This window comes from Puntigrus tetrazona, chromosome 21, assembly GCF_018831695.1.
Source record: "Puntigrus tetrazona isolate hp1 chromosome 21, ASM1883169v1, whole genome shotgun sequence".
Lineage (NCBI taxonomy): Eukaryota > Metazoa > Chordata > Actinopteri > Cypriniformes > Cyprinidae > Puntigrus > Puntigrus tetrazona.
Window position 1 is genome coordinate 16,691,815 of NC_056719.1, and position 18,926 is coordinate 16,710,740.

General features: G+C 41.0%; 1 protein-coding gene and 1 long non-coding RNA gene across 3 annotated transcripts in view; one reads left to right on the forward strand and one right to left on the reverse strand.

Annotated features, from left to right (window-relative positions):
* The window catches only part of pdlim4 (PDZ and LIM domain 4), a 43,797-nt gene extending 38,931 nt beyond the window's left edge, over positions 1-4,866 (forward strand). For both annotated transcript variants that reach the window (XM_043221881.1, XM_043221880.1), the window contains exons 6-7: positions 359-512; positions 3,715-4,866. In XM_043221881.1, coding sequence (XP_043077816.1) covers positions 359-512; positions 3,715-3,919 — 359 coding nt within the window. In that variant the 3' untranslated portion in view covers positions 3,920-4,866. The remainder of the gene's footprint in view (positions 1-358; positions 513-3,714) is intronic.
* Positions 4,867-11,481: 6,615 nt separating this feature from the next.
* Positions 11,482-12,392, reverse strand: LOC122326402. Its single transcript, XR_006247476.1, has 2 exons — positions 11,871-12,392; positions 11,482-11,758 (listed from the first exon to the last, which is right to left on the reverse strand). It is a non-coding gene; the product is annotated as an uncharacterized LOC122326402 (long non-coding RNA).
* Positions 12,393-18,926: the final 6,534 nt, after the last annotated feature.

The window sequence follows — 18,926 nt, forward strand, 5'->3', positions numbered from 1 at the left end:
TGTTTGAGAATAAAGATCTGCAAAGTTACAAAGTCCACTCAAAACAGAAAACATTAAACCAGGGGTCACCAGACGAGGTCCTGAAGGGCCGGTGTCCTGCAGAGTTTAGCTCCAACCCTAATTAAACACACCTGAACCAGCTAGTCAAGGTCTTACTAGGTTAACAGGCAGGTGTGTTGAAGCAAGTTGCAGCTAAACTCTGCAGGACGCCGGCCCTCCAGGATCAAGTTGGGTGAGCCAAGAACTACAACAAACGGCTTGTTCCATTCTCACATCCTTTCTTAGTAGAAACTTACTGTACTGAGATTTGAGAATATGAGTTTCTGTGCACTTGACTTTGAGTTTATTTCCCTTGCAGGGGTCTCACCCGTGGACAGACATGGGGTCAGAGGCTTGCGTTCCCCTGTCAAATCCCCCGTGCCAAAGCTGGGCAGCCCCATTACAGCTCCTCTGGCGCCCATCCCCGGCTTGCAGAAGCTGCCTCAGTGCACACGCTGTGCAAACGGCATTGTGTAAGTGTGATGTTCTGTTTCTCATCTGTTTGTTTGGAGGAAAACTCAACTTTTTTTCAAAAGTAGGCTCATTTTCCAACTCCCCTAGAGTTAAACAGTTGAGTTTTACCGTTTTTGAAGCCATTCTGGCGATAGCACGTTTAGCTGTAGCTTGGCATAGATCATTGAATCTGATTAGATCACTAGATCAAAGAGTTTTGATAGTTTTGATAATTATGATAATTTTGATAATTTGATAATTAAAGTTAAAGACTCTTCTGCAGTTAAATCTCATACTAACACCGTCGGAAAGTAAAAAGTTGCCGATATGGTTATGGGAACTATACTCTCATTCTGGCGTAATGGTCTGATCAGATTCAATGATCTATTCTAAGCTACAGCTAAAAGTGCTACCGCTAGAACTAGAGATCAGCTAAATGGATTAAAAAATTCAACTGTTTAACTCTAGGGGAAAGGTCAATTCAGTCTATATGAGCCTAAATAAAGCTAAAGTTTTGCCTCTTTGTTATCTCTGTTTGAAAATCTGGAATTGCGCGGATGATTTTAAGGTTTTGAGATGAATGTGTAGCTGTTGGTCTTTATGAGCCTAATAAGAATTTTCACCGTATATTGTCATCTGAAGTAACAAGTCTGCCATGTTTGTTCTGACCAACTGAAGAAAAAAAAACATTACAGTAAATCACGCTACCAATGGTGATTAAATCTAACAATCGTTCAGCTCATATCACATCAAACCCTGCAAATGATTATTATTGTTATACTTTTTCAAATTATTCATGTTAACAACATCAGCATTGCACGACTGTGAGTATAGTGTGTATTAGCGTTAAGATTTTCGTTTATGTACACTTTAATCTCTAATTGTCATACTATTTAAAGTTCGTATTAAGCCCAAAAAGCAAACTATGCTTCCTTCGTACTGGTTGTCTTTAAAATACAAATCTTGCCTAATCCCAGGCTGTCTGTAATCAGCTGTAAACTGGAATGTAATTTAATTTCATTCACGTGTGTTTCATATAATCCTTTCTGGATTACAGTCCGCCATCGGAAGTATTTTTGGACATTTAATCATTCCAGCTGCTGGGAGAATAGGCCATAATTAAACAATGTGCTTCCTGCAGGATCCTCACATGCTATAGCCTAGTGCCTGGGACAACTTCTTTGTGACTTAACGACGAACACGCTCAAATTTCCCGCAATAACCTACCGGTGTCACTCAAATTAGAAAACATTATTATAAGTTTACCGTTACGAATGGGATAAAGTAAGGCAATAGCACTTTTGAACGCTGGCTAGTTATGTACTTGTACTTGTTTTTAACCCCAACAAATTACAGACACCAGCTTTATATAAATAGCAACATATCTTCATAACTTGCCGACATTAAAAGACTTAACAATAGTGGCACGTTCATTGAGTATGTAATTGTTAATGAAGCCGGACCTGTTGCAGCATGTGTTCCTCCACAGCACAGGTGATCCAGATATTACTGTAAGTCGCTCTACCGCTGTTGGCACTTTCCCACAGTTTCCACTAAACATGAGTAAACGGTGAGGTCATATGATAAGGAAGTTCCACAGAAGAGCGAAACAAAGTGTCCATTGTAAGTGCTCTTGAAGGATGGTATAGCCTCCAAATATGGATATGATCATCGAGATTAATAAAAGGAAGTGGATTCCCAGTTGACAGAAACAAAAACATACGTGTCCAGTTTTGAAAACGTTTACGAAACATGTCAGCTTAACGCTAAGAGAACATTACATTTAATTATTTCCAACGTTACCTTTGAATGTTCTCTAAACATTTTATTATAAAACAGATAGTTCTGGTCCTTGATTCTGATTGGCTGAGCTGTGCTCGAAGCTGTTGTAAAATACTCTACAAACGTACACTTTTGTTGTCCGCGTGTTGCGTTGTTGTCTGCAACCACTACCGTTTCTAAGGGACTATATTGTTTAGCGGAGGAATAATGTTTTTATTAATATCATTACACTTTATCTGTTTTATTTTGTGAAGCCTTACTATGTACGTGGAATAACCGTTTTATAAAAGCAGTAAGCCCCGGTTTACAGTGAATGTAGAAGAGCTAACGTTTCAGAAACGTTCAATAAATGACGTATAAATATTTTTGTGCTGATGTTTTTATAACATTACTAAAGGCCATGTTTTGTTGGTAGCATGCAGGAGAACCTTATACTTTGACAGTTAGCTGGGTCAGTGATATGGATTCAATCAGCCGCCAGGTTCACATAACAGACATTTGTCCAGAACAGTAGCTTTCTGTTTCTGTTTTATGTCTGGGTTTGCGTCAGATTAGCCAGGAATTTCTCGTTTACTCCGTTACGTCTGGCTATAATCCTGCTCTTAAAATTGTTGTTGATGTATATTTTAAAACAAAATCACAGTATAAATAAAGACGGCTTTGAACAAGCTTAAACTAAGTCAACTAAAATCATTGAAAAATATGGAAATAATAATAATAATAATAATGAACACTCTACTTTTATATGGTAGCTAGTGCTGTGAAAAATTGTGATTTATTGCATCCAAAAATTTATTTACATAATATATGCATACTATGTTTATTATGTATATATTTTGAAAATATTTGTGTATATTTATATGTTTACATTATTAGATTTTATATTATATAAAAATACATTTAAAATATAAACATAAAATTTGTGTTTGTATTTATATATACCTAATAAATATACACAGTACACACTCATATTATTCAAATAAAACACTTTTTTGAATGCGATTAATTTTTTGCACTTTGTATGAATGTTTTTGGGGAAAAAAATATCTTTGATTATCAAAATTGATGGTTTAAACCAAAACAATTATAATTTCAGAAAAAAACATTTTAGCAGTAACAATCGCAAAGCATAATTAATTTTTTGTTAGTTTCTTAGTCTTCAATACTACTTGAATGGATGCAGGGTATTTATTAGGTCACTATAGCAATCAAATCGAACAGCGTTGACTTTTTGTATTCGTTTATTTCTTAAAAAGAACCTTTTTACATTGAAAATGTATTTTAAAAAAGTCGATATATACATGGATACTACAAATTGTGTTGCAGTTGGAATGAGACATTTATAAAGTATAAACACTTGAAAGTGTTCGTACGATTTGTTCTTAAAATCCCAGAGCATTCAAATATAACAAGTGACCTTTAAGGCCTGTCTCATCACAGGGGAACCATCGTGAAGGCCAGAGACAAGCTCTATCATCCCGACTGCTTCATGTGTGACGACTGTGGGCTGAATCTGAAGCAGAGAGGATACTTCTTCATCGATGAGAATCTGTATTGCGAGACGCACGCCAAGGCCCGTGTGCAGCCTCCCGAGGGCTACGACGTGGTGGCCGTGTATCCCAACTCCAAAGTGGAACTGGTCTAAAAAAGCGCGCACACACACACGGGTTTTCCTTGAGGATTCGCGAGAATAACTTTAACCTGGACTGTAGTTTGTTAACCTGCGGTAGTGAAATCGAGAAAGAGCTTACTCATAGGTTAGACAGCCTTACTAACATTCGTGCAGAGAGTGTTGCTTAAAGAGGACAGTTTGAAACGCAAGATAACCGAATACACGAAACAACATGTTCCAGAAGAACATCTGTTCACCTAAATTCCAGTGGCACACCAGCCATTTATTTTTCTGAAAGCCGTGGTGAACTGAGGTGCTCGAAAAGACCACGAGGAATGTCTCGAGCCATGTGGAAAATGGAAACGGTGTTCTTTTTCTTCAGAAAGTTCGGGACGGTGTGTTTATTCTTTGGCTAAGAAGCCGAGATGCGTGTGTGTGTGTGTGTGTGTGTGTGTGTGTGTGGTTTTTTTCACTGATCTAGCTTCCATCACCAAATCCAACTTTATCTTTGCCGTAAACTGAAGAAAATAAGACTACGTCAAAACTGCATTTGATCGGCTCCGAGCTAATATCTGCTATGCGCATGTTGTATATGAACGTGATTTGACACCTAATGAAAATTTTCTGTCAATTTCTGGCGCAAATATGCATCGCATTGTCAAGAATTAATGCCTACGGGCGGTTTTCTCGTTCACTCCGGCTGTCGCTTTGGTGAAGCAAATATTGCTAAATCAAGGCCACACATAACATCAACTTTTATCTATTTAACATGTTTTCTGTAAAGTTAGCTACCTGAAAACCTTTGTTTCTAGATAACTCTATCACACCTCCTCGAGTACCGATGTTCGTTACCTCCAGAGTAACGCAAAAACACATCATGTCCAAATATGTTGACCCAGCTTTTCCGACTGCGTTTGCATATTTGCGTACAGAATGTGATTTAAACTAGATTCATTTTAATAGTAGAATAGATGACTTAACGTAAAATGAAACCGGAACAGTAAAGTAGACATGCTTCTATTTTTTTTTTTGCCTTTGCTTTAAGTGATGAGTCTTTTGTAAATTCTGTACAAAATGAGAAATGTTTGTTTTTCTAGTTTCTTATGAATGATATATATGTGTGGGTTTTAAAAACGTGTAACGCATTGCTCTGCTTTGACCCTGTGTAAATAATTTGAATGCTAACGGATCGTTTTTCGACTCAAAACAGAAAACGGTTTTAATGTAACAATGTGTCTCTCCAACCCCTTCTGGCTTTCGAACAACACGAAAGAATTATTAAAAAAATTGTCTGTATGACTTGTGTGCTGCAGTGCGAGTTCTCTGAAGCCATTGATAAAACTGTGTGCGGAAAAGACCATTATTGCGTTGCTGGTCAGCTTGACTTCGCTTGATAATCACGCTGGTTTAACTATTTTTTTTCTTCTTGAATTTGTCAATGAATGTGCATGCAAATTAATCAGAAGCCCATTGGTATAGTCAAGACATTATAAATAAAATCTGCTCATTTGCCAAGTACAAATAATATTAGATACAATTAGATTTTTGTGTCTATTCAGCTAATTTAAAAACAAATAAATGAGTAAACATGGTGTCAAATTGACCCCTACCACGATAAAAAAAACTAAATACAAACTAAATGGATATTAAAACATATTTTGTATTTTTTAGTCTCTGACGAGCTACAGTAGATGTTTTTACAGTAGTAGTCAATTTTTGCTAAATTGCATGGAAACCAGTGGGTTGACGCCAACACAAATATAGTACCCAGATTATTTCTGAAACCGATTAAGGAGCCATTCACAGCCAAAAAATTAGTTTTTACATCTTAAAAACGCTCACGAATGGTTTTTTAAAAAAAGCGCAGTACAGAATGCCTAAACAGTTGCCATGCCAACTTGCTACTGTAAACAAAAGCTAGCAACCCTTGCCCCGCCTCCAGGGCCTTCTCATTGGTCCTCTGTTTTGTTTTTGTTTTTCTTAAAGCCGCAGCGCTCGTGTGCGAGTCATACATGACCGTCTAGAACGTTTACGTAGAAAACAGAAACATATAGAGAAATCGAAAAATAGCGCATTCGTTGGAAATGCTTCTTATGCCGTAGCTCTGAAACATCTTCCACATTTCCTTGATTTAAAAATCAAGTGTGTTTAAATTCCGCAGGTTTAGACAACCACGTGCTAAACAGCTCCACGGAGGAAAGCCACGCTAGTTTGGGTTCAGATTAAACCGAGCGACAGATCGTCTTACATTCAATTACATCCGTTTTTATTGCCGCAACAAAGCCGTACGCTTTTGCTTATCAGACGCACTCTGCACAAACCAACATTAAAATCTACACTATCGCTGCAATCGGCTTGTTTCTTCAAAGCGCTTCAATGCGTAGTTAAAACGAGCATGTTTTCTCCAAGAAGTCTCCCAGTGAGAGGTTTGCATGTAAAACGAGAGGGGTTTGTGTTTTCAGCTGTCAAGGTCAAGCTGCACTTCTGACGCATGGCTCTCGCTCAGTGGCCTCTTCATAATCAGAAGCAGAACTACTTCTGCACTTCAGTCGCTTTTCGCATTCCATTTCTACTTCTTCTCTATCCCTCATCATCTCCGACCACAACGAGGGCCGGTGCAGTTAAATAAAATGAGTCGCTCCAAAATGCGCAGCGGTTAATATCGCGGCAAACCCTTGGACTCTCCATGGCTTTTGCCAAACTTGACTCAGTTGAACGCTTCGGGTCGGGTCATGCTAAAAATAACACGTTGGCACTTCACACTGAGGCATTTTCTTCTCAGCACTTTGTGGTTAAGGGTGTACCAAAAAATGAAATGAACTGGGTTTACATTATGCTAACGAATAATGAGTTTTCTCCCACCGTGTTGACCCCATATGTGTAGTTCGTATAGTTTAAACCTTTGAAGGCTTTTGTTACACTCATATTTGACAAGTAATTTAAAACATGTTAAACGTGATCTAATTGATTCGAATGAATGCATTCTTCATTTCTGAGCAGTTTTAAAATATCATTTTTTTTAGGAAAATCAATCCAATTTATTTTTTTCATTATTTTGTAGAATCTTAGGGGACTTTATGATACTCTGCAATATTTATACAATTTTTACGAGCTATTTTTACCATTATTTTTTTTCGTATTTTTGAAAACCCATTGATTTCGAGTTTGGTCATTTTTCACCAAGTTCATCCCATTCCAGTGAAGAGAAAAAAATCTATTTCTTATTTCTTATTATTTTTTTGACTCTTTAATGTATCCAAATTATGTCAGAGTATCTAAGTATTAGTTTTTGTGTGTGTATTCACACTGTAAAGCTAAAAAAATTTAAATAAAAGGTTACATTTTTCTATCAAAAGTGACTGTAGAGGACCAGAGGACATTAACGTTAAAATATCCAGTTGTGAGTCAACAGCCATGTATTTAAACTTTCTAGCTGCTTAGCTAGAAAACCATAATGGTCCAATTTTCATAGCCTAAGCCAGAATTAGGCCATACTTCAATTAAGCAATTTTTATAAACATGCCCTAGAAAAAAAGTGTTACTGGTGTGCGTCTTAAGACAAAACAAAGATGCTGACATGTTTTAGAGTCAACTTTCAGTTGAAGAACGTCTTAAGAGTTTCTCTTTCTTCTTCCTCAGTAAAACGTTTATGAACGCAGCCCCTGACTTCGAAAGCACCAGAAGGTGAACACCGTCCGCGAGACAGGCGTCAGAGCAGCATGGAAATTTATGGTCATTTCAGCGGGGTCACTAGTTCTGAAATGTCGGAAAGATCCGCTGGGAGATCCAGAGGCATGCATACAGAAGCAGATCTCTCTTGTGCTGAGTCAGAGACTGCTGGCAGCACGCTTCTCAAGACCAAGTTTGGACAAAACTGTGGACCGCAGATGTGGAGAGCGCTGGGATGGAGTATGGTTTAGATTAAGAGCAGAAAAATAGAAGCAGATATCTGAAGATCCTTCGCAACATAGCTAAAAATAAAGCCTCGTGCATTGTAAAAACCATCAGCGTTATACAACCATCCGAAGATGTCTCCAAAATCTCCTGAAGGCCAGATCCAAGTTACTCCATTACCGTGCCAGTACTCTCCAACAACTAGTCAGGGATATAGTGGATTACGAGCTTATACCAGAACACTTCACAAACAGTGTCGGGGGTAACAAGTTATGTAATGTACTTTTAAGTAACTAGTAAAGTAACATATTTTTAATTTATGAGAACATGTCAAAAAGTGACGCCTCTCGCCATGTTGATAAAAATCAGGTCAAAGTGTAGTTCTAAAAGTGAATGTGCATTAATTCACCTTACCTGTAAAAAAATGTAGCATTCATTAAAATTAATTAAAACAGCGAAATGCAAATAATGACTCAAACTTGCAGTAATTAAATATGTTAATGCAAATGTATCTAATTGCATTTTATTAACCAATGTCTTTGCTACTGACCTATGATGATCCTGTTTGACCACACCAATAAGCAAAAACGACTCTATCTAAACCAACTGTGCTTCATTTTTAATTGCTGAAGAGTATTGACCTTTTACATTTGCTATAAACCGAGCTTCTATTATTAAAAAATAAACAATCAAGCCCTGCTCATATTTAAAAAGAAAAATACTTTCCACAACAAGTAACGTAATCAGTTATTTTTTTTAGGGAGTAACACAATATTAATTTATACTATAAATGAATACTGAAGTTTTTCATTTTAACAATCCTTGGGCAATTTTCATCACTTTTACACAATCTTTTCCCCCGACGAATGGCGAATTTCTTCTAAAGCAACCAAAGGCACAGTAATTGAGTTTTCTCTTTCTTTGCTGTATTTATGTCTGACAAAATGGCAGACATGAAGCGGAGTAAACCGCAGTATAATTAGTGGTTTCACAGAATCCAATATCCAGCGGCTTCTCAAAACACTTCTTCTGATGTCATCGTCTTACTAAACAAAGTTCCCAAAGTGTGCTAAATGAGGTCATTAGAGGCCATAGGAGGGAAACCCCTGCTCTCCCGAGCTATAATAAAAACAATAAACGTTCTTTCATGTATAGCCAGAATAACCACTTGGCAACCCGGGCTGCCAAGAGCACGGTTTCCCTGCAGAACTTTGAAACTTGTTTTTTTTTTTTTCACAGATTGCACACATTTTTTTTAATGAAATGTTTGCATGAACATACGTGCGTCCCGTGGTTTCACAAATAGAGGGAAGGGCCGTGTGTGTGCGCTTTGCTATTTGAAGCCCAAACAGAACAAAACCCTACACTTTCTCAAACGGAGGGCCGCACAGTGAAGCCTCGACCTCAGACGTCACACCCTTGAACCCTTGGCTGAATGTCTGACGCATAAGACACAAAATGGCAAACACTCAAGGAGTTGCATCGGATTGGATTATTTCTACAGGACTTTGGAGGCGATGTTTGTCGCGTTCCATCCAGGAAACATAGTTGTTGCGTCTCTGAAACCCCTTACTTTTTTTAGTCACTAGCTTTTTGTGGCAGGACAGATTTAATTTACGCGATTCCTCATTCCTATGGGATCTGTAAACAGAGATTGAGTGAATGTAATTCGATGACGTCAAGGCTGTAATGCGATTACAGCACACGTGATCCAAGTTAATCGTTACACTTCCTTCAATAGTACTCCCTCTCATCTCCCTAAAGTATGACAATCTCTGGGACCCAGACACCAGAGGCAAGATCTTTTAGCATGAACTTGATGTGGATGTCCATTATTATAACATGATTGGATGATCCAATGCTTAACTAAATAAAAACAACAAAAAAAGTTCCACAGAAACCAAAAACTACCACCTTAAGGCAGATGCAAAGCTGCTCTTCACCATGACCTACAAGGGGAACCTGAAACACAATAACAAGTTATACAGATTAGATACGTCATAAACATATTTTGATAACAGCAGTTACAGCCGCATTATTTAAAACCTTATACCTAAAATAATTAATTCTTGCCATAAAAATGGGCGCGGCCATTTGTAAATTTTATAGCTTCCGGTCTCATCCGCGTCCAGCCATTTTTAACTGTGAGAAACAGTTCGTTTTGCAGCTTGTAATTAATAAATTGGTCTGTCTTATATTGTTTTAATGTATTATCTTTATTATGAACACACTGGTTTGGTAAAAAGATTTGTTTATTGCACGTTATTTACTTAACTTAAATATCACCCATACTTCCGGGTTCACCTAGAACTACATATGGGAAAAAGTGTTATAATTTGGGTTATGACTGTAAAATCACCCTCTATCTTTAGAATCTTACCACAGTTCAGCTTTCTCAGCTGATGTGAAGCTTCTAATGTTTCAGTATTAATTCACTTCGTTACATACCAAAAACATAACTTAAGATTGAGTGCACAATTAATCGAGACTTCTCGGCCCAGGGTTGCCAGGTCTTCTCGTCAGGCCGAGGATGGGGCGCCCCCGTGTGCTCGACGGGTGTTAGTGTCAGGGGGACGAGGTCGTTCAGAAGCGGGAGGTTCTCAAACCAAACAAAAAAAAGTTTCATTATATCTGTAACCCACTAGAATATAATTCTGGAGTGTTGTGGGTTGACGTTTCTTCATTTAGAGTTTGTTTCATTCAGTCTCATTCAGAACTGAAATATTAATGAGTCTAACATTTGTTTATACTGAGTCACAAAATATGTGTGCTTGTGTCTTTAAGAATGCCAGGTTTGGTATTAACATTGATTGGGGGTGCACAGGTGAAGAAACTTGCTTTTGCCCTACATGTTAGGATGAATTTTATTTTCATTGGGTAGTATGTGTTAAGTCCCGCCCTCTCGGGTAAAATAAGGGATGTGAGTGGTTAATAAGGGAGAGAAGAGATGTGCCGCAAAGTATAGAACTGATCGGAGAGATTTGAGCTGAAAATACTGGAGGAAATACAGTAAATTAATTGATAAATCATCCAATTAATACTTTTAAGTGTATATAGTGCGTGTGTATACACAAGTTATTTACTTTATTGTGTTGTTTATGTTCGTATGTTCCATGTTCGTTTTTTCCGTTACGGCGGTCACGTCATTCCACTCGTTTTGAGTGCTGAGACAGACGGTGTTTAAAGCGCGTTTTTTTGATAATAACTTTCAAACGAGGACAGAAGGACTGAGATTTTGGACGTTTCGTCGTGTAATTGTCCCGAAGGAAACCAGATAGCGCTCCAGATCACCGCGAGGTCTGGGGTTCCTCTGGCTGCGTTGGAGTGTGACCCACATCGGCCACCGGGGACGGCGCAGTACGAGGATCTGCAGGAGGCCTACCAGGGAGTTTCCGCGATCGTATCACAGTTCAAAAAGGAATCCAGGTACACTGTTTTTCATTTGTTTGCTGCTCAGGAGAGTGAAGAGGCCAGTTTTTTCTGTTTCCACGGCCACTACGTACCCAAGCGACGATTCAGGCCTGCTTCGGTGTGGGTTATAAGAGTGTGTGTGTGTGAGTGTGTGGGCCCACGGTGTTTGTATCCAATTTGAGATCATCTTGATGGTGTGAATACTACTTGATAGTATTATAGTATTACTGCTTAATTCTACTTGAAAGTTAATCTATTTCTAACTCTTTCAATTTACTGGAATTAAAATCTGTTTATTTTCTTCTACTTCAAGTGTTTTATTTATTCTAAAGGGTTTATTCTTGATCAGTCAAACTGTGAGTATATATTTTATTCTGATTAACTGTCTAAAAGAAAAGTATATGGTTCAGTGACGTCAGAGGGGCCTTTTTAATACACCATCTCTTAGGCATTAGTTTATTGAACCTGGTGCTGCTCCTTACTAAGCCATTATAAAAGGAGGTAGGGGGCGCTACATAAATTGGGGGCTCGTCCGGGATCTCCCTCTGGTAAGTCACTGAAGAATTCCTGAAAAGAAAAGACAGGTCAAACCAGCCAAGCTCAAGCACATCTTGCCACCTCATTTTAAGTAACCGAGAAGTGAATAAACAGTCATCATGGCTCTGAGAAAAGACCCTACCTGCAAGCAGAGTTAATCAGCTGGTGCAAAGATGTTGGTGTTGATGAGGGTCATGCTTTAATGTTGATTAATGTACCTGTACACACAGAAGTGGCTAAGATGGAAGAGACTTTGGAAACCATAAAAGCCCTAGGAAGAGTTCGTGTCAGAGACACAAGAGAAGGACCTACCTCACGATTTGTCTTTGCGTTGTGTGAGTGCAGACAAGCCATTGACACCACACACCTACCTCCAGAAGTGTCACCTGGAGAAAATAAAGAGCCATGGACCATCACAGCAGTCCAACCAAGAGAATCCGTACCTGACACTGCCTCTGGAGATTTTACTGAGAAACTTGCTAAGTTCCTGATGAAAGAAGGTAAATCACTCAGTGACGTACAAACTTTGTTTACTCCCCGCAGCACAACTGACAGTTCCCCTGAGTCCATCATACGTGCCATGGGTGAGGTCCTGGAAAAGACTGTAAAGCAACCCAGTGATGCCAATGCATACCGACGCCTGCGCACGTTTTCAGCCATAGTTCCTACCCCAGGAGAGGAGAATATGGAAACCTGGATTGAACAAGCAAGGCTTATGATAACGGAGTGTGAGTGCTCTGAAAAAGAAAAAGACGATTTAATTGTAGAAAGCCTGAAGGGACCTGCTCTGGAGATCATAAGAGCTGTCCGGTTTTCAGATCCTGAGGCGAGTGCCCTGCAGTACTTGGAAGCATTAGAGAGCACATTCGGCACCTCCGAGTCTGGTGAGGACTTGTATTTCAAGTTTCGTCTCATGCGTCAGAACACTGGAGAGACCCTCTCTGAATTCCTGCGAAGGATAGAAAAGATGCTCAACAAAGTTGTAGAACGTGATGGATTAACTCCAGGACTAGTGGATAAAGCACGAATTGAACAGTTAGTTCGAGGGCCGTGAATTCCGACATGATGTTGCTCCAGCTACGGCTAAGAGAAAGAAAAATCACCCACCTTCTTTTCTTAGTCTACTGAAGGAGATACGGGAGGCAGAGGAGAGTGAGGCATCTCGCCACAGGATGTCTGTTAAAGCCAAAGCTATACATTTTCATGAAGAAGAGAGAACCAGCACCTCTGTCATCCAAGAACTCAAGGCTGAGATTCAAGAGTTAAGAACACAGATATGTGGAGGTGAGTCCAAAACAGTGTCTACTTCATCCCTTGTAATTAGACCAAAAGAAAAACAGATAAAGAATGAAACAACTGACAATGCTGAAGTCCAAGAGTTAAGAAAACAGATCGAAAATTTGCAGCAGCAGTTGACCATTATGAGTGTTAGCTCTACTTACCTCTCACATCAAGTTCCCGAGAGGCAGCCAAAACCTTCCACTTCGTACATGTCCCTGAAAGGCAAAGTAACAAGAACAAGAGATGATTATTTCTGCTACAGATGTGGGGAGGACGGACATATTGCGACAAAATGTCAAGCTCCACCAAATTCTGATCAAGTAATTCAAAAGCTCATTCGTTCTCTGCGACAAGCAAAGAGTGAGAAGTATGAGACTAGCGACAACAGCAGAAAAGCCCAGAACCAAGCCTGTTTCTCCAAAAAGAGTCAGACAGACATCAGTGAGTCCAGCAGTCTTCCCAAAGGCCTAGTTGGACCGGCATCTACTGTGGAAGTGAAGCTTAATGGACATGTATGTCAAGCCCTGTTAGATACCGGATCACAGGTGACGATCGTGTTTGACAGCTGGTTTTCCAGGAATCTCGCTGATGTGCCCATTCACCCCCTGACTGGATTGTCAATATGGGGCCTCAGCTCATCCAATTACCCATACAAGGGGTATATAGTTGTCGATGTCACTTTCCCTGTTTCTGTAACTGGAGTGGAAGAGTCACTGTCCATTCTGGCCCTCGTATGCCCTGATCCTCAAGGTCCTCCCCAAGTGCCAGTTATAATTGGTACTAATGCCAGTTTCTTCAAACGTCTCACAGCTTTCAGTCATGATACTGAAGGATCTAGTGCTGCACATGTTTTGAGAATCCAGAGCAAACACCCTGCAATCCATCTGACTCGGAAGCAAGAGACGAAAACTCCTCTTGACAAGCCCGAAGGAAAGGTTTGTTGGACAGGACCTGGTAACTGTGTAGTTCCATCACGGGGAGAAGTATGTGCTCTCTGTAAAATGGTGACTGAAAAGCCTCTGGGAAAAGAGATCTTTGTGGTAGATTCCCCTGAGGAAGACAGTCTTCCAGCTGGAACATTCATAACTCCTTTAGTACTTCCATCTTCAGCAGTAGATGGTAAAAATATCCAGGTCCTGATTCATAATGAAACATCTAAGGATATTTCTATCCCTGCAGGAACTGTAGTCGCCCATGTGTATCCCACTGACACGCTCACAGTGCCTTCCGAATGCCACAACAGCTCCAAACAAATAGACCCAATGTTGTTTGATTTCGCGAGTCATCTATTCCTGAGGCCTGGGAACATAGACTGCGCTCAGAAGTTGTCTGAAAGAGGGGATGTGTTCTCCACCAGTGAGTGGGACGTTGGGTTAGCCTGCATGTGTCGAGCATCACATCAGACTGCGAGACAACAAACCATTCAGAGAGCGCTCTAGGCGCATTGCACCTGCGGACATTGAGGATGTCCGCCGCCACATTAAAGAACTGTTAGCAGCAGGAATCATCAAGGAGTCCAGGAGTCCTTATGCATCGCCATAGTAGTTGCACGCAAGAAGAGTGGGGCAATCAGGATGTGCATTGACTACCGCACTCTAAACACTCGTACAGTCCCTGATCAGTACACTACGCCGCGTATTGATGATGCCCTGGACTGTTTGGCGGGTAGTAAGTGGTTCTCCGTGCTGGACCTCCGCAGCGGATATTATCAAATAGCCATGGCGGATGAAGATAAAGAGAAGACAGCATTTATATGCCCTCTTGGTTTCTTTCAGTTTGAACGGATGCCGCAAAGGGATTACTGGAGCTCCAGCCACATTCCAGCGGCTAATGGAGAAAGCCGTTGGTGACATGCACCTCCTCCAGGTAATAGTCTACCTCGATGACATCATCGTATTCGGACGCACACTTGAAGAGCACGAAGAGAGGCTATTAAAAGTCCTGGACCGTCTGCAGGAGTGTGGCCTGAAAGTCTCGATTGACAAGTGTCAGTTTTGCCAGTCACAAGTTCGTTATGTGGGCCACATTGTGTCAGATGCTGGAGTATCACCAGACCCAGCCAAGATTGAAGCCATAACATGCTGGAAAATGCCCACTGACCTAAAGTCACTGAGATCTTTCCTGGGGTTTTGTGGGTTTTATCGGCGCTTCATAAAGGGTTATTCAGCCATTGTGAGGCCATTGACTGAACTCACCAAAGGGTATCCACCAACATCTGGTCACAAGAAGAAGGAAAAGGATGGAACGAAGTACTTCAAGGAATCCGAACCCTTTGGAAAGCGCTGGGATGACACGTGTACCACAGCTTTTAACAAAATCATCCACTGCCTCACACATGCCCCCTGCTCGCTCGCCGCAGACCCCACCAAGCCTTACGTACTACACGTGGATGCCAGCATGAACGGTATAGGAGCTGTCCTGAATCAGGAACATCCTGAAGGGCTCAGGCCAGTAGCCTATGCAAGCAGGAAGCTGAGCGACTCAGAGGGACGTTACCCAGTTCATCAGCTGGAGTTTTGGCGCTGAAGTGGGCGGTGGTGGACAAGTTCCACGATTATCTATACGGAGCCCAGTTCACGGTAATGACAGACAACAATCCACTGACTTATGTGTTGTCTAGTGCTAAACTGAACGCCACGGGTCATCGCTGGTTAGCTGCTTTGGCTACCTATAATTTTAGTTTAAAGTATAAACCTGGGCGCCATAACATTGATGCAGATATCCTTCTCGTTACCCCTGGGAACCAACCGAGTCTGAATGGAAGGAAATACCCAATTCGGCAGTAAGAGCCATCTGCCAGTTAACAGTTGTTTCAGAGAGTGACGAGTCATCATTCAGACTGGTGGATCATTTATGTGTCCCTCCTCAGAGTATTCCAGAGGCATTTGCTTGTCCCACAGCATTGAGTCTGGGTCATATGAAACAACTGACCAATGAAGAGTTAAGGAAAGCGCAAGAGGAGGATCCTGTAATCCGTGAAGTGAAGTACGAAGTAGAGTCAGGGAAAATACTTACCGTTGCTAAGAGTTCCAATGCCACCGTTACTCTGCTACAGCGTCAAGGGCCTAAGTTGATGATCCAGAACCAGCTTCTACACCGCGTCACTAAAAGTTCCTGTGGGAGAGAAAAGAAACAACTTGTCTTACCTGAAAAGTACTGGTCCCAAGTTCTGCGGTCCTTGCATGATGATTCAGGCCATTTAGGAGTAGAGAAAACAACCGAACTCCTGAGAGATCGATTCTATTGGCCCCGAATGTCCACCTACATAGAGCAGTATGTTAAGAATTGTGGACGTTGTGTAACCAGAAAGAGCGATATCCAAGAAAGTTGCACCACTGCACCACCTGACCAGCTGTGGGCCATTCGATCTAGTATGCATTGACTTCTTGTCTATCGAGCCCGACTCAAAGGGTCTCAGTAACGTTCTCATTATAACTGATCATTTCACACGCTATGCCCAAGCATTTGTAGCTAAAGACCAAAAAGCTCTAACTGTTGCCAAGATATTGTGTGACAAATTCTTCATTCACTATGGCTTACCTTCCCGGATTCACTCCGATCAGGGAAGATTTTGAGAGCGGTCTCATAAAAGAGCTCCTGAGTATGCTGGGAATCAGAAAATCTAGGACGTCTCCCTATCATCCACAAGGGGACCCCCAGCCTGAGAGATTCAACAGAACACTACTTTCCATGCTTGGTACCCTGAATCCTGTAGAGAAAAGCAGATGGAGTCAACACATTAACAGTTTAGTACACGCTTACAACTGTACTAAGAACGAAGCAACTGGTTACTCACCGTACTATCTTATGTTCGGGAGAGAAGCTCGCTTGCCGGTGGATGTGTGTTTTGGGACTTCACCTGATGGAAAAGGAGCTGGTAGCCATCGACAGTATGTCGAAAGAATGAAAACAGAGTTACAGAAAGCGTATCAATTAGCAACGGAATCTTCCCAGAAAAGTCAACAGAAAAACAAACGGTTGTACGACAAGCAAGTAAAACACCAGACCTTAGCTGTCGGAGATCGTGTGTTGATACGAAATCTGGCCTTGACAGGAAAGAACAAACTTGGTGACAAGTGGAATTCCATTCCCTACCTGGTGGTGGAAAAGTTAAAAAACTTACCTGTGTATCGCCTGAAACCTGAATCCGGTATGGGGAGTATGAGAATGTTACACCGAGACCATATCTTACCTGTTGGGGATGAAGTGAGGTTGTCCATTCCTGAAGACCCAAGAAAAGTTTCTGCGCCGCCAGAGACCAGGACAGGACTTGTGGAAAGAAAACAAAAGAAAGAGTTAAGAGGGAGGAGTGTGACACAAAGAGAATATGCACCCAGAACCGAGTCTGAAAGTGACGAGGATGATCTGTGGTATTACTACTCAAACAGGGTAGAGAGACAACCCAGACCAGAGAGTGATGCACAAGATGGATCTGCGGTGGAGGACACGGTTTACCTTGGAGGTGAATTGGATGGACCTCATACAAAAGCCGCTGAGTTGATGTTCACTGAAGAGGTCCGTGGAGAACAACCAGATCAGAGTCCAGAAGAAAGAGAAGATCCTGGTTTAGAAGGGGAGATCCGGTACAGCTAATGCTGACAGAGAGGTAGCAGAGACTGTTTATTCCCGCCCCAAAAGAAACCTAAGACCTGTAATCAAATTGAACTATGAAAGCTTGGGCGGCCAACTAACCGACCTCTAACCCTGGTTCATAGAGGAATGATTATACATGTTGAGGGTGGAAAATCAGAAAAGAAACACTGTAGCACAGTGTGGTGTCACCCTATGGCACAGTGCATTCAATGTGCTCAGTTAAGTGTTCAGATGGAGCCCAGAGCTACAGTTAAAGTGTACAGTTAAGAAGTGATCTCATGGGGACATGAGATGTTTAGAAGGGGGAGTATGTAACCCACTAGAATATAATTCTGGAGTGTTGTGGGTTGACGTTTCTTCATTTAGAGTTTGTTTCATTCAGTCTCATTCAGAACTGAAATATTAATGAGTCTAACATTTGTTTATACTGAGTCACAAAATATGTGTGCTTGTGTCTTTAAGAATGCCAGGTTTGGTATTAACATTGATTGGGGTGCACAGGTGAAGAAACTTGCTTTTGCCCTACATGTTAGGATGAATTTTATTTTCATTGGGTAGTATGTGTTAAGTCCCGCCCTCTCGGGTAAAATAAGGGATGTGAGTGGTTAATAAGGGAGAGAAGAGATGTGCCGCAAAGTATAGAACTGATCGGAGAGATTTGAGCTGAAAATACTGGAGGAAATACAGTAAATTAATTGATAAATCATCCAATTAATACTTTTAAGTGTATATAGTGCGTGTGTATACACAAGTTATTTACTTTATTGTGTTGTTTATGTTCGTATGTTCCATGTTCGTTTTTTCCGTTACGGCGGTCACGTCATTCCACTCGTTTTGAGTGCTGAGACAGACGGTGTTTAAAGCGCGTTTTTTGATAATAACTTTGAAACGAGGACAGAAGGACTGAGATTTTGGACGTTTCGTCGTGTAATTGTCCCGAAGGAAACCAGATAGCGCTCCAGATCACCGCGAGGTCTGGGGTTCCTCTGGCTGCGTTGGAGTGTGACCCACATCGGCCACCGGGGACGGCGCAGTACGAGGATCTGCAGGAGGCCTACCAGGGAGTTTCCGCGATCGTATCACAGTTCAAAAAGGAATCCAGGTACACTGGTTTTCATTTGTTTGCTGCTCAGGAGAGTGAAGAGGCCAGTTTTTTCTGTTTCCACGGCCACTACGTACCCAAGCGACGATTCAGGCCTGCTTCGGTGTGGGTTATAAGAGTGTGTGTGTGTGAGTGTGTGGGCCCACGGTGTTTGTATCCAATTTGAGATCATCTTGATGGTGTGAATACTACTTGATAGTATTATAGTATTACTGCTTAATT